The following is a 19929-nucleotide window of genomic DNA, read 5'->3' as shown; positions in this document are numbered from 1 at the left end:
TAATAAGTGAAAGGAATGAAAGCTCATTTGACCATCTTTACTTTCGGTGTGAGATTGAATGTTTTGCAATCACACCCCATTTTTCATCCTCGTCATGATAATACTAGCTTTTGGATTAGTCACACACACACCCCCACAAGATTTGTGGGCCTTCTGAGGTTAAACTTGGCAATAGCAATGCTCTGTTCTTCCTTTGAAGACAAATTTCATCACTTACATCTCCCATTAAAACACCAAATTGCTACTCTTTGTCTAATTATGTTTGGCTAATCATGCTTAACATTTCTCACCTAAAACAAATCATGGTTAATATAATATTTCCCATTTTTATCTTGGGTTGTGGCCTGATGCTATCTGCCAAAGCTAGAAAAAGCTAAGATCATCTTCTGCACTGTTTCAGTCATAAGCAAAATTTGGAATTTTATAATAATAATAAAAACTTAGAACAAAAGAATTATGACCCATTTCCAGACAATTTATGAGATGGTGAAGAATCCATAATTTGGGAGAATATTTAACAAATTTTTATAGTCAATTGAGCAAAGGACTGAAGGAGGCAGGCAGCACACTATCACATGCAAAGCTTCAACAAGAAACAGGTTTATTAATATCTTAATATCACTAAAATCTTTAAGATTAAAGAAAATTGAAGATAAACTAAAGAAGAATAAAAAAAATGCAGGGCTGCATTCCTAAGGAGGAAAAAACAAATGTGAGTAATATATAATTCTTAGGAACCTAGAATTTGTAAGTTGTGACCCACATACCATAATAATACAAGCCATTTCAACCATGTGAATCAATCTACACCCACCTTAGTTAATGATGAAAAACAGAGTGAGAAATATAATTACAGTGGTGTGGAGCTGGTTGTAAAGTGTGAGTTGCCTAATTTAAGTTTAAATTTGATGGTGTACAGAGATATTTGTAGATAACAAAGTTCAAGATGTAGGTCCTTTCACCATTAGAGCCATGAACCAAAACAAGTCAAGTGATGACCAAAGAACTGACCAGAATATTGGGCTAACCAAAGCAACCAAGAGAAAGAGTCCATCAAAAATAATCATTCAAAGCTTTGATAAAACCAGACAATCTGCAATCCATGTGATGGTGCTGGTCTCCCACCAGCTCACCATAACAGAGCACTAGAACTTCTCAAAGAAGGTAAAACCGCATTTTTAATAAATGCAACCAGTTTCAGACTTTCAGGACTCTCAAAAGTTCCCCACAACTGGAATCTATAATATATATTACCCACTGCAGACAAAATTCTACTGTACACAGAACACAAATAGAGAGAGAGAGAGAGAGAATCACTGAAATTACACTAAATTGATTGTTACATTACACCATTAAGATTGACAAGTGAAAGAACTGCACTATTTCTTGTTTGAGTTGATTTATACACTGTTGATTTTTGAGAGGAAATACTATGGCTATAATAAAATAAAATAAAATAAAGGGTTAAAGGGGAGGGACAGAAGGGAAAAAGTTAAAAAAAAAAAAAAGCCTCCAAAAATCAGTAAAATACAACTACTAGTTGTAAGAACCCCATCTGAGAAAAATAGCATTAGCCCACACCTCAATGAAATACCAACCTTTGTTTTTTAAGATCAATCTTCAATAACTCCTAAACATACCTGGAACTTTTTGTTCTATTTTCATCTTAGAATCCATGGTCAATTAAGCTCCATAATCAGGCATAAGCTGGCTATTCTTGCCTTCTTCAAGGGCCATCTTCTGCTCGGTGATCTTCAACCAAATACAAACTCCAGTAAAACTGAGCACCAAACTGGCAAACCCACTTCCCAACCCGATTCCAACAATGGCTAAAACAGACAAACCTTTACTCTTCATCGGAGGCAAAGGGTAGCCGTAAAGATCCTTATTTCCTTCAAAAGAAGTCGCATTGAATCGCGGCAAATTCCCGCTCCTGTTCCCCAATGGACCCGGGATTGGCCCTGAAAGCTTGTTATTGCTGACATCAAAAGCTGATAACCTTACCAAAAGACCCAGCTGCTGTGGGATTTGACCAGTGAGAAAATTATCATGGAAATCAATCACATTCAAATAAGCACACAATGCAAGCTGTGGGGGAATCTCTCCCTCTAGTCTATTAGACGAGAGATTAAGCACTGCAAGATTGACCAAGTATTGTAAATCTGCAGGGATAGGGCCGGACAGAGAGTTGGAGGAGAGGTCAAGGGTCTGGAGGTTGGTGCAGTTGGATATATAAGGAGAGATAGAGCCTTGGAGAGAGAGATTGGTAAGGGAAAGCTTGTAGATTCTGCCATTGTTGCAAGTAGCACCAGATATATAGGAGTTAAAACCAGAACATGGGTTTGCAAGATTGGATTTAGTCCAGTTTTGAAGGGAGGTTGTCGGGTCTTTTAAGGATTGGCTTAGGTGAGTTAAGCATGCTTCATCGTTTGGATCTGATATTGAGAGAGTAGTACAGCTTAGGATGGTAAGAAGAAGAAGTAGAGACCAAACACCCATTTAGAAAGACAAGAAAAAGAAAAAAAGAAAATAAAGAAAAAGATAAAAAGAAAATAAAGAAAAAGAGGACTCAATTCTTGATTAGATTTGTTTATTTCTCAGGTTCAGGTTCAAAGGGCACAGAAACACAGAGAGAGAAAGAGTGGGTGCTACTGTATTTATCTTGTTTCATTAGGTTGAGGAAGCCCACCTTGGAGAGAAAAATATATGAATGTACATATTGGGAGCAAAAGCAAACAAGTTGCCAGGAAGAAACTATTTCTATTTATACCAGTTACTCTAATGAAAATTCAAGGATAAAATAAAGAAGCTCCAAGCAGAAGCAGGGTTTAGAAGCTGGAATTTAATTCAGGTAAAAGTTTATGAAGTGAAGGGAGAGGACAAAGAGAGGGAAGGGAGAAAGGAGGAGGTGAGGGGGCTCGGGGGAGTTGGTGACCCTAAAAATGGAAGGTGTGGGGCATTGACCTGCACGTATGAGGCGCAAGATAGGGACCATACGGAAATGAAGAAAGGGATGGAGGGTATTTGGGTAAATTGCGGGTGAAAATCCAGGGAAGCAGCACGAAGGGAGTGGAGTTGAGTTGAGTTTGAGGGTGATGGGCAATTGTTGGTGCAGTAGAACAGGGTCCAGAGCTGGGGACTTATGGGAAAGTGAAAAGGAGTTAAAGAAATCTGGGGTGTATCCGTGACAAGGAATGATGTAAAATCTAAGCCGTTATTAATGCTCTCACTTCTTTCACATTGGACTCGCTGTTCCCCTCTCTTCTCTTATCTTACCATTTATTTTTCATACACCAACACCCTATCCCCATCACCTTCTTTTAGATTCCTTTCATACACTTCCTAATCTTTTACTTTACGAGTTTAATGCTGCTTTTGTCTTTCGTTAATGCAGAATACACGCATATCTCAATCAGAATCAAAAATAAAAATAAATAAATTTCTTTAAAAAAAAATATTAACAGTGTTGTAATGAAAAGCAAAGGAGAAATATATGGTAATATTGTTTAGCCAAGTCATGGAAGTTGATGTAATTATAGGGCAATTAATTATGGGTTTTCATATCATATTCAAATAGAAGTGTGAAGTTTTCTATCAATTTGGTTCTAATTTCTACCAAGTTCGTTCTTAGTTGAATTTGAGGAAGTGAAACTTATACTAAACTGGTTCTTATAAATCTAATTCGACTGCTAAACTATGAAAATTAGATTTACGTAATCATCTGTATAATTATAGCTAAGAAGAATTTCTTCATTTCCCCCCACAAGAAAAATGACTACAATTTTTTTTTAAATATCTTAATTTTTTTTAATTAGGTGAATTTTTTAATTAATTCATTTTATAAACATCTCATACAATAGAAAATGTAAAAATATTTTTTGCAAAATAAATAAAACTTTATTTTATTTTTTGTAAGTAATTTAAAAGATATTTTAATATAATTCACAAAATTGATTTTTTTTTTGTCTAACAAAACTATAAAAGAATATATTAATCAAGATTTTATTGAAGGGTGGGTGGGTTGAAAGTTAAAATTTAGGTTGAGTAGCACTCTAGTGTAAGTGGGTCCATGAAATGGTAAGTTTGTGGGGCAGATGCACGCGCTGTTGGATCAGTGTCACATGTCTGGCAGAGGCAGAGTAGAGTAGCTCATATAAATCCGTAGAAGACTTGTACTCTCTAAGTCTCCTACCCCATTAAAATCAACTCCGGTTGTTTTAGCTAGGCCGAGGAGAATTCAATTCAAATTAAAAAATTAAATTAAATTAAATCAATTTAATTTAATCGATTTGATTTTAAAATTTAATTATTTTAATTTGATTTTAATTTATAAAAATTTCAATTATTTTTTTTCGATTCGATTTTAAAGAGAAAAAAATCAATTAAATTGAATCGAACTGAATAGTAATTATATAGTCAAATCCAACCGAATTAATTTTTGAATTAATTTATTTTTATAAAAAATTTATGAATTATATTTAATTTTATATATATTATTTGTTTAATTTCATTGATTAATGGTTATTAGGTTAAAAAAAAGTTAAAATTAAATCAAATAACTTGAAAATCAAATCTAAATTAAAAAATCAATCAAAAATCAAACCGATCAATTTAAACCGAACCGAACTAAATAAAGCGGTTTGGTTCGATTTAATTTTTCACCAATTTCGGTTCAATTTCTAAAATTGATTTTTCGATTTTTATAATTTAATTTGGTTCGGTTCGATTCGGTTCAGTTTGAACCGATTGCTCACCCCTAGTTTTAGCTCATATATATTTCATAATATCTTTTAAAATTTTAAAAAAATAAAAAAATATCACCCATCTTACAGTATTAAATTAGATATCTTCAGTAATATTAATTATTTTAATTATTATTAATTATTTTAATAATTATTAGTGATTATATATAAAATATTAATAATTAATATTTATATAATTATTAAAATAAAAAAATTTAATAAAAATAATTAATTTAATTATTAAATATAAAAATAATAATAAAATTTTATTGACTCTATTTAAAATTCTCTCTCAATATCTAAAAGTTAAGAGGAATAATTTTCATAAACTGCTCTCTCAATTTCTAAAAGTTAATATAAAAACTATAAATAAAAAAAAATAATATTTTAACTCTGATCAAAATATTAAAAATTCTGAACAAAGTCTTAATAAAAAATTAAAAATTTCTATTATATTTAAGAGAAATATTAATTTTTTTATATAATTTTATTAAAAAAATAAAAAAAATTCCTTGTGACTTTGTCGCTATAAATAATTAATACAATGCAATGAAATCATATTAATCATCTTCCACTATAGTATTAATAATTAATATATAATTTAACTTTTAAAAAATATTAATTAGTTAAAGTAATATATGTGCATGATTTGGCATGCCTAATTTGTTTAGACCATGCCAGGAGATGGCGTGCTAAAAGAAAGTGATTATGTTTGTTTTAATTAATCATCATCTTTATGAGATCACATTACACTTCGCCATCTCATTATTCACTTTATAGATTTTTATGCCATTTAATGTGTTAAAAAATATTGATGTTTATCCAATTAGATTATTTCTTTTTTTTATTATTGTTAGTTATAATTTAATTTAATATAAAGCATTTTGTGAATATTAATTTTAGAGAAATGATAGCATTATTTTTTATTATTTATTCTATATAATTTGAATTTTTTTATAAAAATAGAGAAAATATTTTATTAGTGAGAAATATAGTAAAAAAAGTATAATCGAATATATTATATTTTTACATAAATAAAATTAATAACTCATATAAAAAATTTTAAAGATTCGATATTATTAATAGAGCATATAAATTAGTCAATAAGCAAAATGCATACTTCATTCTTTAATAACGTGATTTTTTTTAACCTTATTAAATAATATCCAAACTTAAATTTCATATTAAATGAAATATCTATATTTGGTAGAGTATTCTTCTAAAAAAAATATATAATATCTCAATAAAAAAAAAATTGCCCCTAATTATTACCTGTGAAAATACTTATGGATGGCTAGTCGATGGCTAGTCAAAGAGGAAATTAAAAGGTAGGAAATGAAAAAATAAAGAATTTCAAACATAGTTTACAAGTTAATAATTTTTTTTTTATTTTGGTAATATTAAGTTTTATTATTTTAATTATTTTATTTACTATATATTATTTTAAGTTTTGAAATAAAAATAATATTTTTGGTTGAATGAAGTTTGTATTCATTAATTATTTTATTTTATTAATTCTCATATGATTTAATTAAAAATAAAATATAAAATGTTAATACCAAACATTGTTTAACCTGTAAAATAAATTTACATATAGGAGATGAAATATAAATTAATAATAAAAAGGCATTGAAAAAAGTATACAAAAGAGAAAGTGTTAATAATTTTCTTTATGTACAAACATACTTCATGCATTAATAAAAAAAAATACAATTATACAGAGTAAAATAATCAATATATTTTATGAGATAATATTTTTATGAAAAAGATTCATTAATGATATTAGTAACGTTATTGAATTGATTGAGTATCCATACGGTAATACTTAAAATTAAAAATTCAACTTATAATAATTATATATTTTTTAAAATTGTTGAAAGTGTAAAAAATAATAATATTAGAGTTAACCATTTTATATTTTAGCTCTTTATTTTTGTGTGTGTAAAATTATTGTAGGTGAATAATTAAATTGATAAAAGTGTGTGTAAAATTATTGTAGGTGAATAATTAAATTGATAAAAAAAGTCATGTAAACACCGAAGAATTTTTAGCTGGGTGATAATTATTCTATAACTATAAAGTCTTGAATTTATATTACAATTTTATAAAAAAAAAATCAATAAAAACATTACTTTCTCGCTAAAAAGTAAAATCTAAAGTTTAAATTATAATTTTTAATGTTGTTTCAAAAATTTTCACGGATATAAATTCATAAAATAATCAATAATATATCGAGTAAGTTAGTTAATCACCACCCCAATATTTAGATCAATATTTTTTTTTTTAGATTCAATGGAAGTCCAATTGACAGAATAATAATTAATGGGCTACAAAACAGGAGGTAACCATCTCTTCTTTCCCATAAAGGTAAACTATCTTAGGATAGATAGTTGAAGTCTTTTCATTATAAATGTAAATTATTTTAGAATAAATAATTGAAAAGACTCAAACTCGAGACTTTTTCACTTCTTATACCTTAAAGATAAAAGAAAACTAATCAAACTATCCTCTAATCGGCATACTTAGATCAATATTAAAAATTAGAGAATAAGAAAATATGTATACCTAACGATTCTCAAACATGTAGGCATTAGTTAGATTTTCACTAGGTATTGTGATGAAAATTGATCTTCGAATATTTGCTTGTAGAATTCTTATTGATTTTAAAATGTTTTTTAAACTATAATTTTAACTCGATCATGCTAGTATCTCGACATCTTAAGAAAAATTTCCCATTAAGCTTCGGGTGTCCATCTAATACCTGGGCGAGTTGGCCGTGTGAGCAAGCGTCATCTGAGCGGGCCTTATGAGACGAATAGCATCAATTTTATAAAAGAGAGAAAAAAAAAATAAAAAAGCACTAGACATTCTCCCCTGTTGAAAAGGAAGAAAAATAGAATAATGTGGTGAGTGGGGTTTGTCCTAATGATTTCAGTTGCTCTTTCTTTTTATTCTTTTCTTTTCGTTCTTTGGTGTGTAAAGTCAGAGACTCAAACTAATACTTCCACACAATATTTTTCTTATGGAGAAATTTTTTTCCATTTTTTTTATGTCAAATCATTTCTATTTTTTCTTAAAAAAAGAAAGGGTGGACACTAACTCATTAATATTTACTTGATTTTTTTTTAATTTTAATTATTTTATTTTTTTATAAATATTTAGTTATCTTAATTATTTTTCTTAAATCTCTTTTAATTGGATGAATTTTAATTATTTTCTTTTAATTATTTTCTAGAAAATAAATAGAATCTAAATTGAAAATATTGAGACTTATTTTATTATGTTTTTAAATATTTACTACATGTTTCTAGTGGTTATAAAAATAATTAAGACATAATTGAAGAATAAATTAAATTGACATAATGCAAAATTTTATTTGGTTTTACAGATGGAAAAAAAAAATGTTTTTCCAAGAAAATGATGGCGTTTCTTATGAATGAATGAAGAGCTTATTTAACATTATTATTGAAATTATTAAGAAAATTATTTTTTTAAATATATTAATTAAATAATATTAAAAAATAATTAAAATTTAAATTTAATTAATTTTAATCATAAAAATATTAAAATAATAAAATAAATTTTTTTTAATTATTTTTTTTAATAATATTTAAAATTACACTTTTATTCAGAGAATTAATTTCATGTTTTAAAATTCAACGTCAAACAGTGCTGAAGGGAAGTGGAAAAAGGAGGACAGATAGAAAAGATGTCATTTGCCAATCAACGCCGTAATAGAATAGAAATAGTTGCCTCCTTCCAATAATATCTCTTCAATCTAACGCTGATATTCACCCCACTTAGTATTATTAAACTCAATTCGAAGATTGATCCCATAAAATAAATAAATAAATGCATCAATGATTTAATTAGAGAGTTATTAAAAATTAATTAAATTTTAATTATATAAGTAAAATTTTAATATTTATTAAGTTATTTTTAAAAATTTTAATAGTATTTTTAAATTTTATGTAAAAGTATTAAGTAATATAATACATAAAAATTTATATAAATATATAATTCTCTTTTTAATATCTATATAATATTAATTATATATTAAAAATAAATATTTTAAAATAAAAAAAAATGTAACTATCAAGTTAATTCAATTTATTTTAATTCTAAAGACTTTTTATAAGGTTTTGAGTTCAATTCTCTATACCAATATTAAAAAAAAAATTTATTAAATAATTAAACCAGTTGAATCAACTTGTCATACCGATTCACTAATTCAATTATCGGGTTAATTGGGTGATACCGAATCGCTTTCCTATTTAATTCAATTATAAACCTAGATTGATTTAAGCTGGCCAGTTACTTCTTACCTCACTCTTTGCTAAATGACAAATTAATTTTCACACTCAATATAATATCTATTAACTATACTATTATTTAAAGGGAAATTGGTTTAAGGAATTTTCAAATTTATCTTTTTTATTAAATTATATATATATTTTTAATAATTTCATCTTCAACTATTGACAATAATACAATTGTATCTTACTGTATAATTATATCTTACTATTAATTAACAATATGTTCTAATTTCACAGTTATTAATAATTTGAGGCGTAATTATTATTCTTTCAAAAAAAGTGTAATTATTTTTTAAAAAAATCAATTATAATAATGGTAAAATTTAGGATGCAATTAAAAAAAATTTAATATTTAAAAATTCTCATTATATAATTTTATGCTGGTTGAGATTATAATTAATAAAAATTTAAAAGATATATATATTGTAACGTCCTCACATTGGACACTCCTGTATAGTCTAATATTCTGGTGCCTGATGTTTACCTGGACAGTCAAGATGTCTGGAGTTATATCTGTGATATCCAGAAAAGTTATAGATAAAAATAAATAGTGATTACCAGAAGGTCAAGTATAAATAAGAAAAACAGAGCATAAAAAGTTAAATGAGCCGGGGGTCACAGCAATGGGTGATCGCACTGGGAAGTGACTGCGAGATCAGTCAAAACCCTAATTTCGTATGCGGCATTATGACATCGCAGTCCTAGGAAAAATTGCGAAGCTAAGGGAAATGTGAAAATCACAGAAAAATATAGAGAACCAGGTCAAATAATTAGGTCAAGTTTCCGGAAGAAATACAGTATTATTAGCAAACCAGATCAAACCGCGCGATGGGCAAATTGGTCAATTCATTCATAGAGGTGACTCATGACCTAACTATCCAATAAAATGTAAGAAATTAAAATTGTAAAATATATAATTAAATTGAAGAAGTTATGAAAAAATAAAAGGAAAAGAAAAGAAATTAAAATAAACTTTATGACATCATTCAAGTGACATAAGTAATACGTAATAAAACTCTAATTTTTATTATTGGAATTTTTGGGGACAATTTAGCCTTACAAGACAAAAGAAAAAAAAATAATAAATGAAATTTTCTTTTCTTCTTCCATTTGCTGTCTCCCACATCTCCCACATCTCTCTCTTCTCTCTCACCATTTTCTCTCAATCTCTATTAACACACCCATTCCAAAGCTTCACTAAACCCTAATTTATGCCCAAAATTCCTCATATAAATGATAGAAAGCTTCAAATTGACTCTTAAGAAGAAGATTGAAGGAGGAAGGAGAAGGAAAAATTGAGGAATTAAGGAGCTAGAAAAGCTACACAAAGAGATTAGTTAAAATCATTAAATTTCTCTTTATATTTATGCATGTACACTTGAACTAACTAGGAATTGAGGAAAATGAAATAAAAACAACATGTTAGGGACCTAGAGTGAAATTCGGCTAGCACATAAGTAGTTAGGATTTGATGATGTTTAATTAAATTAAATATGGATTCTTGGTGAGTTGAAATTGTATAGGTGATCTATATGTGTGAATTGCATGAATTGAAAAATTTAGAAAATTAGGGTTCTTGACCCTTAGGATTTTGGGGGAAAAAATTTTGAGAATTTGGTAAATTGAAGTACTTTGACCTAAGTGAGGTTAAAATGGTTAATTGGTGTCATTTGGAATGTGTTTGAATGGTGAGAATTTAAGTCAAATTCGGATTGGTGATGGGTCACTACCGGATAGCCTGACCTAGGTTCCTTTCAGGGACCAAAACTATAATTCTGCCACCCTAATTGGTGTAAGGCTAATTGGATATGAAAGTAGACACATAATGCTACAATTTTTGTGTAGAAACTATGCCCAAAAAATGATATTAAGATAGTGAATAATTAGGTCAAACCCGGAATTGACACACTGCCACTGTATAAAAATGACCAAATGAACAGTATGTCCATAACTTGGTATAGGCAGGTCCAAATGACCTGATTTTTGAACCATTAGAAATCTATGACATATTACTACAACTTTTATGAACAACACCAACCCAAATTCTGCCTATAACCAAGTCATTTTGCCATCCAAAGTTGGTTGCCCAAAACTGCCAGAATTAAAAACTGTCCAAAATTCTGGGTAGATATCAATTCGGCCAGCATTAGAAAAATAAGCATAAATTGAGCTACAAAACTCCAAATAGAGTGATTCAAAAAGGGAATTAAAGATAATATATTAAGGAACAACTTTGATAAAGGAAAGTTGGCCAAATTCCTATTGTAGATAGACCAATTGAATAGTATAAACAAGTAACCCAAAACTGAAATTTTGAGATTTAACCCTAATAGACTTTGAATTGAATTTGACAATCAATGCCAACAAAAACATGACTCAAAATATGGTATGTGAGTGCAATTATAATTAATAAACCTATTTAGTAGGAAAAAATCAATATTTTGACTTGAATAGTGCAATGAATAGTGACCTAAAATGCAAATTCAAAGGATACCAATTTAAGCAAATTTAAGGCTACAACTAAGTAGGTGTGAAATAAATTAATGGATTTATTATGAGATATGGTATTGAAATACTGTAAACTGTGTGTTTCAGTTGAAAAAGAGACTGGAAAAGAATCTTTAAGGAAAAACCGAAATTTGGAGTAAACTAGTCAATAAAGAGGTTTATGCACAACTAGTTTAATATTGTTAAAGTTTTGCATATTTTATTTGGTTAAAGGATTTTAGTTTCTTTATGTATTATGTTTACCGATTATTGAATTTATTTCAATGATTATTAAAATGTGTTATGGTATAAATGAGTTTAATTGTGAGAAAATGATTAACTTATGATTTTATTCTTGATATGGATTGAATGAATTCAGTTTGGAAGTTGTGATTGAAATGAGATTTGCATGGAAAAATACAACTTTATATTTTAAATTGTGATGGGCATAAAAAAAAATTATTGGATATTGGAATTGACTTTGAATAGAATTATATTATGATTTATGCTCACAAAAAGGACAAAGAGATTTATGATATTATTTTATATTTCACTATAAATGCTTGACTATATTATTACCCATCTCTCTTATTTGTTGAGGAGACAATGGAGTTAGCTTTTTTTTGTATTGAATACCATAGTATATGCACATGCTTAGATTCTCCTCTTATTAGAGGTTAGATCTAAGTTTTCATTGGCCCTTTCGGAAGTTTCATTATTGTGTTGTGTATTGTGCACGATGATTCGACCTCCCGGACCATATGGAGTTAGAATCGCCCCGAATATAGCCCTTACAGATTAGTCTTGCATAGTTAGTGAGATAAATAATGGGTTTTAAATAGTAAGAATTGTGATTTCAAATCAAATTTATGCATAATTAATTTTATTGAAATTAAGATTTGTTTCCATAAAAGATTTTACATTTGTATTAAAATAATAAAGCCTTTTAATTATTTCAGGTCATTACCTATTCGATGAGAACAAACATTTGTATTTTTGAAATAAATTCAATAATTTAATTCATTTTTTATTTTTATCTAATTTAGTTTTTATACTTTTAGTTTGAGTTTAAATTAGACTAATTGATATACACAAGCTATTTTTTAATGAATTAAAGCTTAATTCCATCTCTATACTTATTGAGGGAGCTCAATTTAATTCAATTTTAACTTTTATTTAATTTAATAAAAAAATTTTAATTTAAGCTCAATTTAGCCTAAAAATAAAAAAAAATAAAGAAATTGAGCTTCGTAATTTTTAAGTTTAAATCAAAAAATTAAAAAAATCAGTCCTAAAATTAAAAAACTGAACTTCTTAATTTTTAATTTAAATTAAAAAATCAAGAAATTTAACTCATAAATTTTAAGTTTTTGACTAAATTAGATAAAAAGTTAAAAATTGACTAAATTGAACTTCCTTAATAAATACAAGAGCTAAACTAAGCATTTTACAAATTTTTTGGCAAAATTTTATTTTTTAATATTAAAATGTTATTTTTATTTTTTATAATTAGTTAAATTAAATAATAAAAATAAATATTGTTTAATATTATTAATTATAATGAAAGTATGAAAAAAATATTATTTTTATATTTTCATCAATTAATTAAATTGGAAAATAATAAAAAATATTTTTATTTTCATATAATTAATTAAAATTAAAAATAATGATTATAATTAATTTTAATTATTTAAAATAAAAAAATTATTTTATATCTTCATTTTCTTAATGAAAATTAGAAAATTATAATGAAATAAAATAAAAAATAAAAAATATTATTTTCCATATTATTAATTCATATTAAAAGTTAAATATAAAAAATTAACTAATTATAATTATTTAATTAACATTAAAAAAATATTACCTAAGTAATTAAAATTAAAAATATTAAAAAAAAACAACTCACGCAACAAGTGGCGAATGAGTTACACATTAGGCTAATTTAAATTTAAATAAAAAATAAAAAGACTAAATTGAACTAAAAGTAAAAAAAAAAAAAAAAACTAAATTGAATCTTCCTAAAAAATATGGAGAACAAATTGAGTTTCTTTCCTTTATTTTTTTCGTGACTTACATTTCATTAGCTCTACGGATAAATAATTTGAGAAAAATGAAAAGAATATGCAATTTTTTTATTTATTAAAAAAAAAATAAAAAAAAGAAAATAAATATTATTTTTCACTTGTTACTTTTTCCCTAATATAAACAAACAGAATTAAAATATGTAAAAAAAAACTTTTCATAAGAAAATTTTAAAATTATCATTTTTATTTTTTTTATTTTCCTTTCTTCCAAATAAAATCCTTCATTTATTTTCTTTTTGTCAATATAATAAAAAAAAAACTCAAATTTTACTATTTTCACAAATATATTCTGAATTTTTTTTTATTATTACAACATGAAGGATTAACAACAATGCAATTATATTCTATCATTAACAACCCGTCACTTCTATATAATATCACTATAAAAAAAAATAACATTTAAAAAAAAAATTGAACCTCAACTTTGAACTCAAAATTTTATTGCTAAACTAAAATTCATTTATATAAATTTTAGATAATATATATTTCATAGAAAATAATTTATATAAAAAATATTTTTTATTATTTAATTATAATATTAAATTAATAGTATGTGTTTATATTATACATATATAAATATTTTTATATTTTAATAAAATTTTTAAAATTTAAAAAATGACTTTATTTAAAAAAATTATTTTATTTAAAAATGGTTTAATTTTCTTTTCAATTAAAAAAAATATTTTTCGTTAACTTTTTTTTTAAATGGCTTAATAATTAAAAATATAAAAAATATTTTTTATAAAATAATAAAAACATTAACGTGTTTTTTTTTTTTTCAATTTTACTGTGAAATTGAAATATACTTTTTTTTTTTTTAAGAAAAGAAATAGAAATAGACATCAAGACAATACAAATAGGAATCAGTTTCAGCATAGGAGAAACGCTACCAATCTACATGGCAAAACTTTTATTAAAATGACATATGAGATAATAAAAAAAAAAAAAAAAAAAAGAGACAAAATATTAATTGTATGGTTAATGGACTGAGTTGGGCTTCATTTTCAAGTAGTGGTCCTGTGTCCAAGAGCTCTACTCCAAGGCTCCATAGCTCAAGTGACAACAGACAGGACATGAGTGCCAACAAACCAACACACTGTTGGGGCCATATTCATCCCCAGGAAAGGGCATCTGCTTCTACCAGACCACAATGGCACTAAGGGGCCCATGATTTTTTTTTTTTTAATTTTTTTTTGGTGCCACAAATAAGGGCCTTAAACCTTAAATTTTTAGGCCCTCTGCTTCTATGGTTTCTCCAGTCTCCAGCTCTTACTTTCCAAGCTTCAGCCCAATTTGGTCCCTCTCAGACCGCATAATATCATCTCCTTGGATGATAGCTTCTTTGATCCAAATTCATGTCACTTCAATACTAGCTCTACTGGGTATAAACTTTACAACTATATCTTGCATATCAAGGAGAGATAGGGATAGACAATGACTCATGTTCATTGACCTTCCAGTAGTGGGGAATTGACACACATAAACTTCAAAAAAAATTACCATATTATCTTATTGAATTTGTACTTATTTGGTAGGTATAAAGCACAAGATGCCCATTAATTAACTTGGACATGGGGTTTTGTGGTTCCATACTTTTAGATTATGATCTTTTTTATTAAAATAATAATATCATTATCCATAATTGTGGAAAAGTCCAGCCTACTGCTATTTATTTGTGTATGGATTCCAAATCTATCAATTGTAGCAATAGTGTCAGATTAGATGTAATGTGTTATTTTTTTTTTTAAGAAAATTTGGTAATTTATTAACCATATAAGATAATTTTATCGTAAAAAAATATAAACATAAACAATTGAAAGCTTCTGTTCATAAATGATATAAATATAGAGAATAATCTTGATAGTAATTGGTCCTTTTTTATTTTAGATAATAAAAGAAATATTTTGCAATACTACTCTTTTGAGAACTTGTTATTTCTGTGACTCGCAAAAAAGTTTAAACTATAAAATTTCAATAGAGAAACAGACCACACTACTAAGTTTCATTGATAAAAAATCATTACGCATACCTAAAGATTTAAAGTCTTCAACTTAAAAGAGTTAATAATCCACAATGTACTTTAAAGTTATTGAACGTGATAAAATTAATTAAAATTGAGTTCAAATTAAGATATTTTAAATTGAAATATATATTTTTTAATTGTTTACTTGTATATTTACTTTGCTTTTACAAAATATACTTATATATTTACATTCTATATTAATATCCATATACTATATAGTATAAATTAAGCATTTATTGCCTTATAATTAGCTTGTAATAATTTAAAGGCCTGAATGAATAATGTTTTGTATGCTCGTGCTGTTGCATAGTAGCCATAAAACAGACGCCCAACTTTAATCATACAAAGGGTCCCCAAGACAACAATATCAGCCTCTTGTAGATAGGCAAGTGGGACAAGTGCACGTTTGCCATTGATGGAAGCTTTCAAAGATCAAAATCAATAGCAGCTGTGAATTGGATTCTGGTGGGATTATGCTTGACAAACCCTATCTTTTGGGTTTTGCACATTTTACCTCTTATGAATGAAAGTATATCAAGATTGTCCAAGTCCAAGACCTATAGCCCCACATCTCCAGGTTTAGTATGTTTCTTGGTCTAGTTACCCTCTTCAAAGATTTGCTCCTTCTTTCTTTCTTTTCCTCCCCAAAAATTATTAAATTTTCTGAGCTGATTAACAATTCAAGAATTGGGTTTGCAAGGCTAAATATGATTAAAATTGGTTTTGGCTTCTCCTTTTGAAGGTTGCTATAACTTGGAAGCAAGTCCAAATTGTCAGTGGAGGAAAGCAATTGCTTGTAGCTGTAAGGTACTGAATGGGTCCAGCTCTTGATTGGGAAACCATTTACTCTTGTGGAGAAATCAATTTTAGGCCTAATGCTTTGATTTGACTGCAAATTCATTTTCCAGTGTGTGGTTTATTTATAAATCTTAACCTGGCCCATTTGCTGTCTTGAATCAAGCTAGGCCACAAAACCTTTCATCAACTCATGGAATTATTATGCCTTTGGAATCTCTTTCAGGTTCCCTTTTGCAAGTTTTCAACCTCTGATGAGGGCCAATTTTGAATTTTCCAACATATAATTTTTGAATAATTTTTTTAAAAAATATATATGAAATTATTAGAATTTAAATTCATAATTTTCTGTAAGCATCTAGTACAATTCCAATGACTCAACATATAATTGATTACATCCAAATTTTACCAAATATCAAGTAGTCAATTTCTATGTCCAAGACGAGTTGTCCAGTGCCATGACTTGCAGGTGCTTATTCATGCAGCTGCATGATAAACAATAATTATACATAATACGTCATCTGGTACTATATTCATTCTGGTCCAGTGTGTTCCCCAAATGGTGGAAGGACCCTGCAAGTCTAGCGGTTCCCCAATAGAGTAAGGTCCCCTACAGGCCCAATAGCAGGCTAGAGTCCTCGTGTGTAAGCTTTAATCATGATAGAAAATGGGAAACCAATGCAAACCAATCCCTTGCAAAGAGGCCTAATTAGATTGAAGATTACAACTCCCCTAATGGATTTGAGCTAATAAATGTTATGGCTTTCAGATTTTTTTTTTGGTTCTAGGTTCTGTCCTGTGACCTACAAATAGACCTGGGTTTCTTGTAACGAAACCAAGATGTCCTGGACTTGAGTTGGACTGATCTGCTTATGCTCTATGGTTCATACCGAGCCAAGTTGCTTCTCTAATTTCCTCTCCAAGAAGCCTTGGATTTCTGTCCCTGCAAGACTAGTAGCAATCGTTCGCAGATCATAAGAAAAAACTGAAACTAAAGAATCTGGCAGCCAGCAAGAAAATGGGAAATCTGCAGAAATAGAATTTATGTTGTGTTCCTCCTGAGCTGCACTAGAACAATTTATAATTAAAATGGTGACGTACTGCATGAATCATTTCATATTTATAGGTTTTGAGAAGAATTAATTTATGCAACCTTATCTGGAGAGATTGTTTATATGGCTTAAATCGTAACCTTATTACAAACAGAATAACCTTACCATTGCAATTGCAATTAAATATTAACAAATCAGGAACTTCCCAAATTTTTTATTGAATAGTCAACACAATTCAAAAGCTCATCAAATTAATATCCACTAACCCGGTTGATGAACAACTAAAAATGCCTAGGCCATGCTTAAGTCTCTCTCTAGTTGTCTAGAGAGAGATAAAACCTTTGTTTCTTTGCTGAATTTTCTATGGGTGTCCCTTCCTTTTCTTTGCCTTTAGTGGCCTCTCCTACTCCATCCGGCTAGGGAAGCGTCTTTCCTCCTTGGTCCATATTGTGGGTATACCCTCCTCGCCTTAGGGTTAGTGTAAATATTTTTTATTGTAATTTTGTTTCACAGATCTAGTGGTTTTTAAGTTGAGGGTTTTAATTTGAAGATTTGTCTTGTTTTCGTTTTTATTGTAATTTTGCATTTGTAGGTAACTATTTATTTGGGAAGAGGTTTTTTAAAGTAATAAAAAGTTTTTCAAGATTTAAAAATTTTAAACTTGTGTTCGGAGGGTAAAAGATTTTTTAAAGTATGATTTTTAGAGTTTTTGGAGGTTTGAAAACTATAAAATTCTTTAATTTAAAAATTTTACTTTATAAAATTTTATTTTGCCCTACCTCCTTTCAAATGGAGGGTAAGTGTTTCTTCTACTTTGCTAAGGTTTATGTTGTATGAACTGGGTCTAGTTTACGGGCTGAAAGATTGGGCAATTTTAGGATTCTTTTATGTTTGTTAGATCATGGGTTGGTTGAGTGGTACTGCCCATTGGGGTTTTCTATGTATTGAACTTTTTTATGCAATGAATTGTCATTGATAAAAAAACAAAAAGCAAAAAAAGTGTTTAGGCCAATTCACTTGATCTGATCCACAAAGATTAGACGGCCTTTGATGGCCAAGAGATTGGGACCAAGAGATTGGGGCCCAAATCCACTTGATTAGCTTTTCCATTGAGCCTTCTTCTGGTTTCTTTATGATGTCTCTCTCATAGAATGGAAATCACATCAGCATGAACACTTCCACTGAGATATGATTTCCTGAACTGAGATTTGTCTGATTTTAACATCATAATAATTAATTCATGCTAATTATAGAGAGGTTAGGTGACTAAAACTTAATTATAAAGATCATTTCAATTATGGGTTTGAGAGGTTCACGTTGACTTGGTGATAAAATGATTGATCTATGCATGGTAGCATCATTATTAATTATATTTTGCATATTCATTGGTGAAAAATGCTGTAATGAATTGAGTGACTAAGATCATACTTAAAGAGGAAAAATTATTTTCCTACTTTCAATTCGTTTGTAAATCTCTAGTGCTTTTGAATTTTGATCATTCATGATTTACAATGGCACCAAATGATATGATTAATTAGTGTGGTTGGTGTAGTACATAGATGATTAAAATTAGGTTATGTTCATAAAAATCATGATGAACAACCCTGGCACAGACACAAATATGGAAATCAAATGGAAGCAACCTAAAAGTTTTGACCATGATTTCTCCAACAGCTGGCTAGAGTCAAATTAATTAATAAATTTAAGGGCAAATTTTACTTAAGTTCAGTTTATTATGAATCTATGACACATTTTATACAGTGAAATTCACAAGTTAAATAAATAAAATTCACATGTTTGTGTTTTAAATTTATAATTAACTAAGGCTCTGTTCTTTTTTATAGAAATATTTTTTTAGAAATTTTTTTTTTACATTTTCTAATATTTGGGCACTCAGAAAAATGAGTTAATAGAAAATATTTTTCCCATTTTTTAATTTGAGGCACTCAAAAAAATAGATCAACGAAAAAATATTTTCGTGATCAAAAGGAAAATTAAGTAATTTTGAAAAAAAAAAAACTTCATCTTTATAAAAAACATAATCATTTTTTAATTTTTAGATTTTGATAATCTTATTAAAATATGAAAATACTTATGCATATATGATAAAAATACTGACCATTAATTTAACATTGCAATATTAAAAAAAAAATTCAATAAAAATTGATAACAATGTGAAATAATTCATTTAAATAATTAAATTTTATTATGAAATGAGAAAGACTATAAATTAAAATTTGATAAAAATAATAAAAAAGGTGTTGAATTTATAAATTATGAATATGTAAAGAGTAGCCAGATTAGTAGCTACCTTAATGGCTTAGTTCCATTCTTGGATTCTTTTCTTTAGGCATTTATATTTGTAAAAAAAAAAAAAACAAAAACTTTAGGCAATCCCTTGTGGATGCTTTTCACTGTGAATAGAGAAAC

At 27.5% G+C, this 19929-nt stretch overlaps 1 protein-coding gene across 1 annotated transcript; it reads right to left on the bottom strand.

Annotated features, from left to right (window-relative positions):
- Window positions 1-1304: 1304 nt before the first annotated feature.
- On the bottom strand, window positions 1305-3122 carry LOC110666476 (receptor-like protein 44). The gene has a single exon (XM_021826963.2). It carries the CDS (start codon window positions 2497-2499, stop codon window positions 1684-1686), a length of 816 nt encoding a protein of 271 aa, XP_021682655.1. The 5' UTR covers window positions 2500-3122; the 3' UTR covers window positions 1305-1683.
- Between the last annotated feature and the right edge of the window lie 16807 nt (window positions 3123-19929).

The sequence above is a fragment of the Hevea brasiliensis genome, chromosome 7, assembly GCF_030052815.1.
Source record: "Hevea brasiliensis isolate MT/VB/25A 57/8 chromosome 7, ASM3005281v1, whole genome shotgun sequence".
NCBI lineage: Eukaryota > Viridiplantae > Streptophyta > Magnoliopsida > Malpighiales > Euphorbiaceae > Hevea > Hevea brasiliensis.
Note: the sequence above shows the minus strand (reverse complement) of the source record. Positions and strands in the feature narration are given on the sequence as shown.

Excerpts from the sequence above, each read along its gene's own strand:
- LOC110666476 (XM_021826963.2), bottom strand. The coding sequence starts at position 2,499 with ATGGGTGTTTGGTCTCTACTTCTTCTTCTTACCATCCTAAGCTGTACT.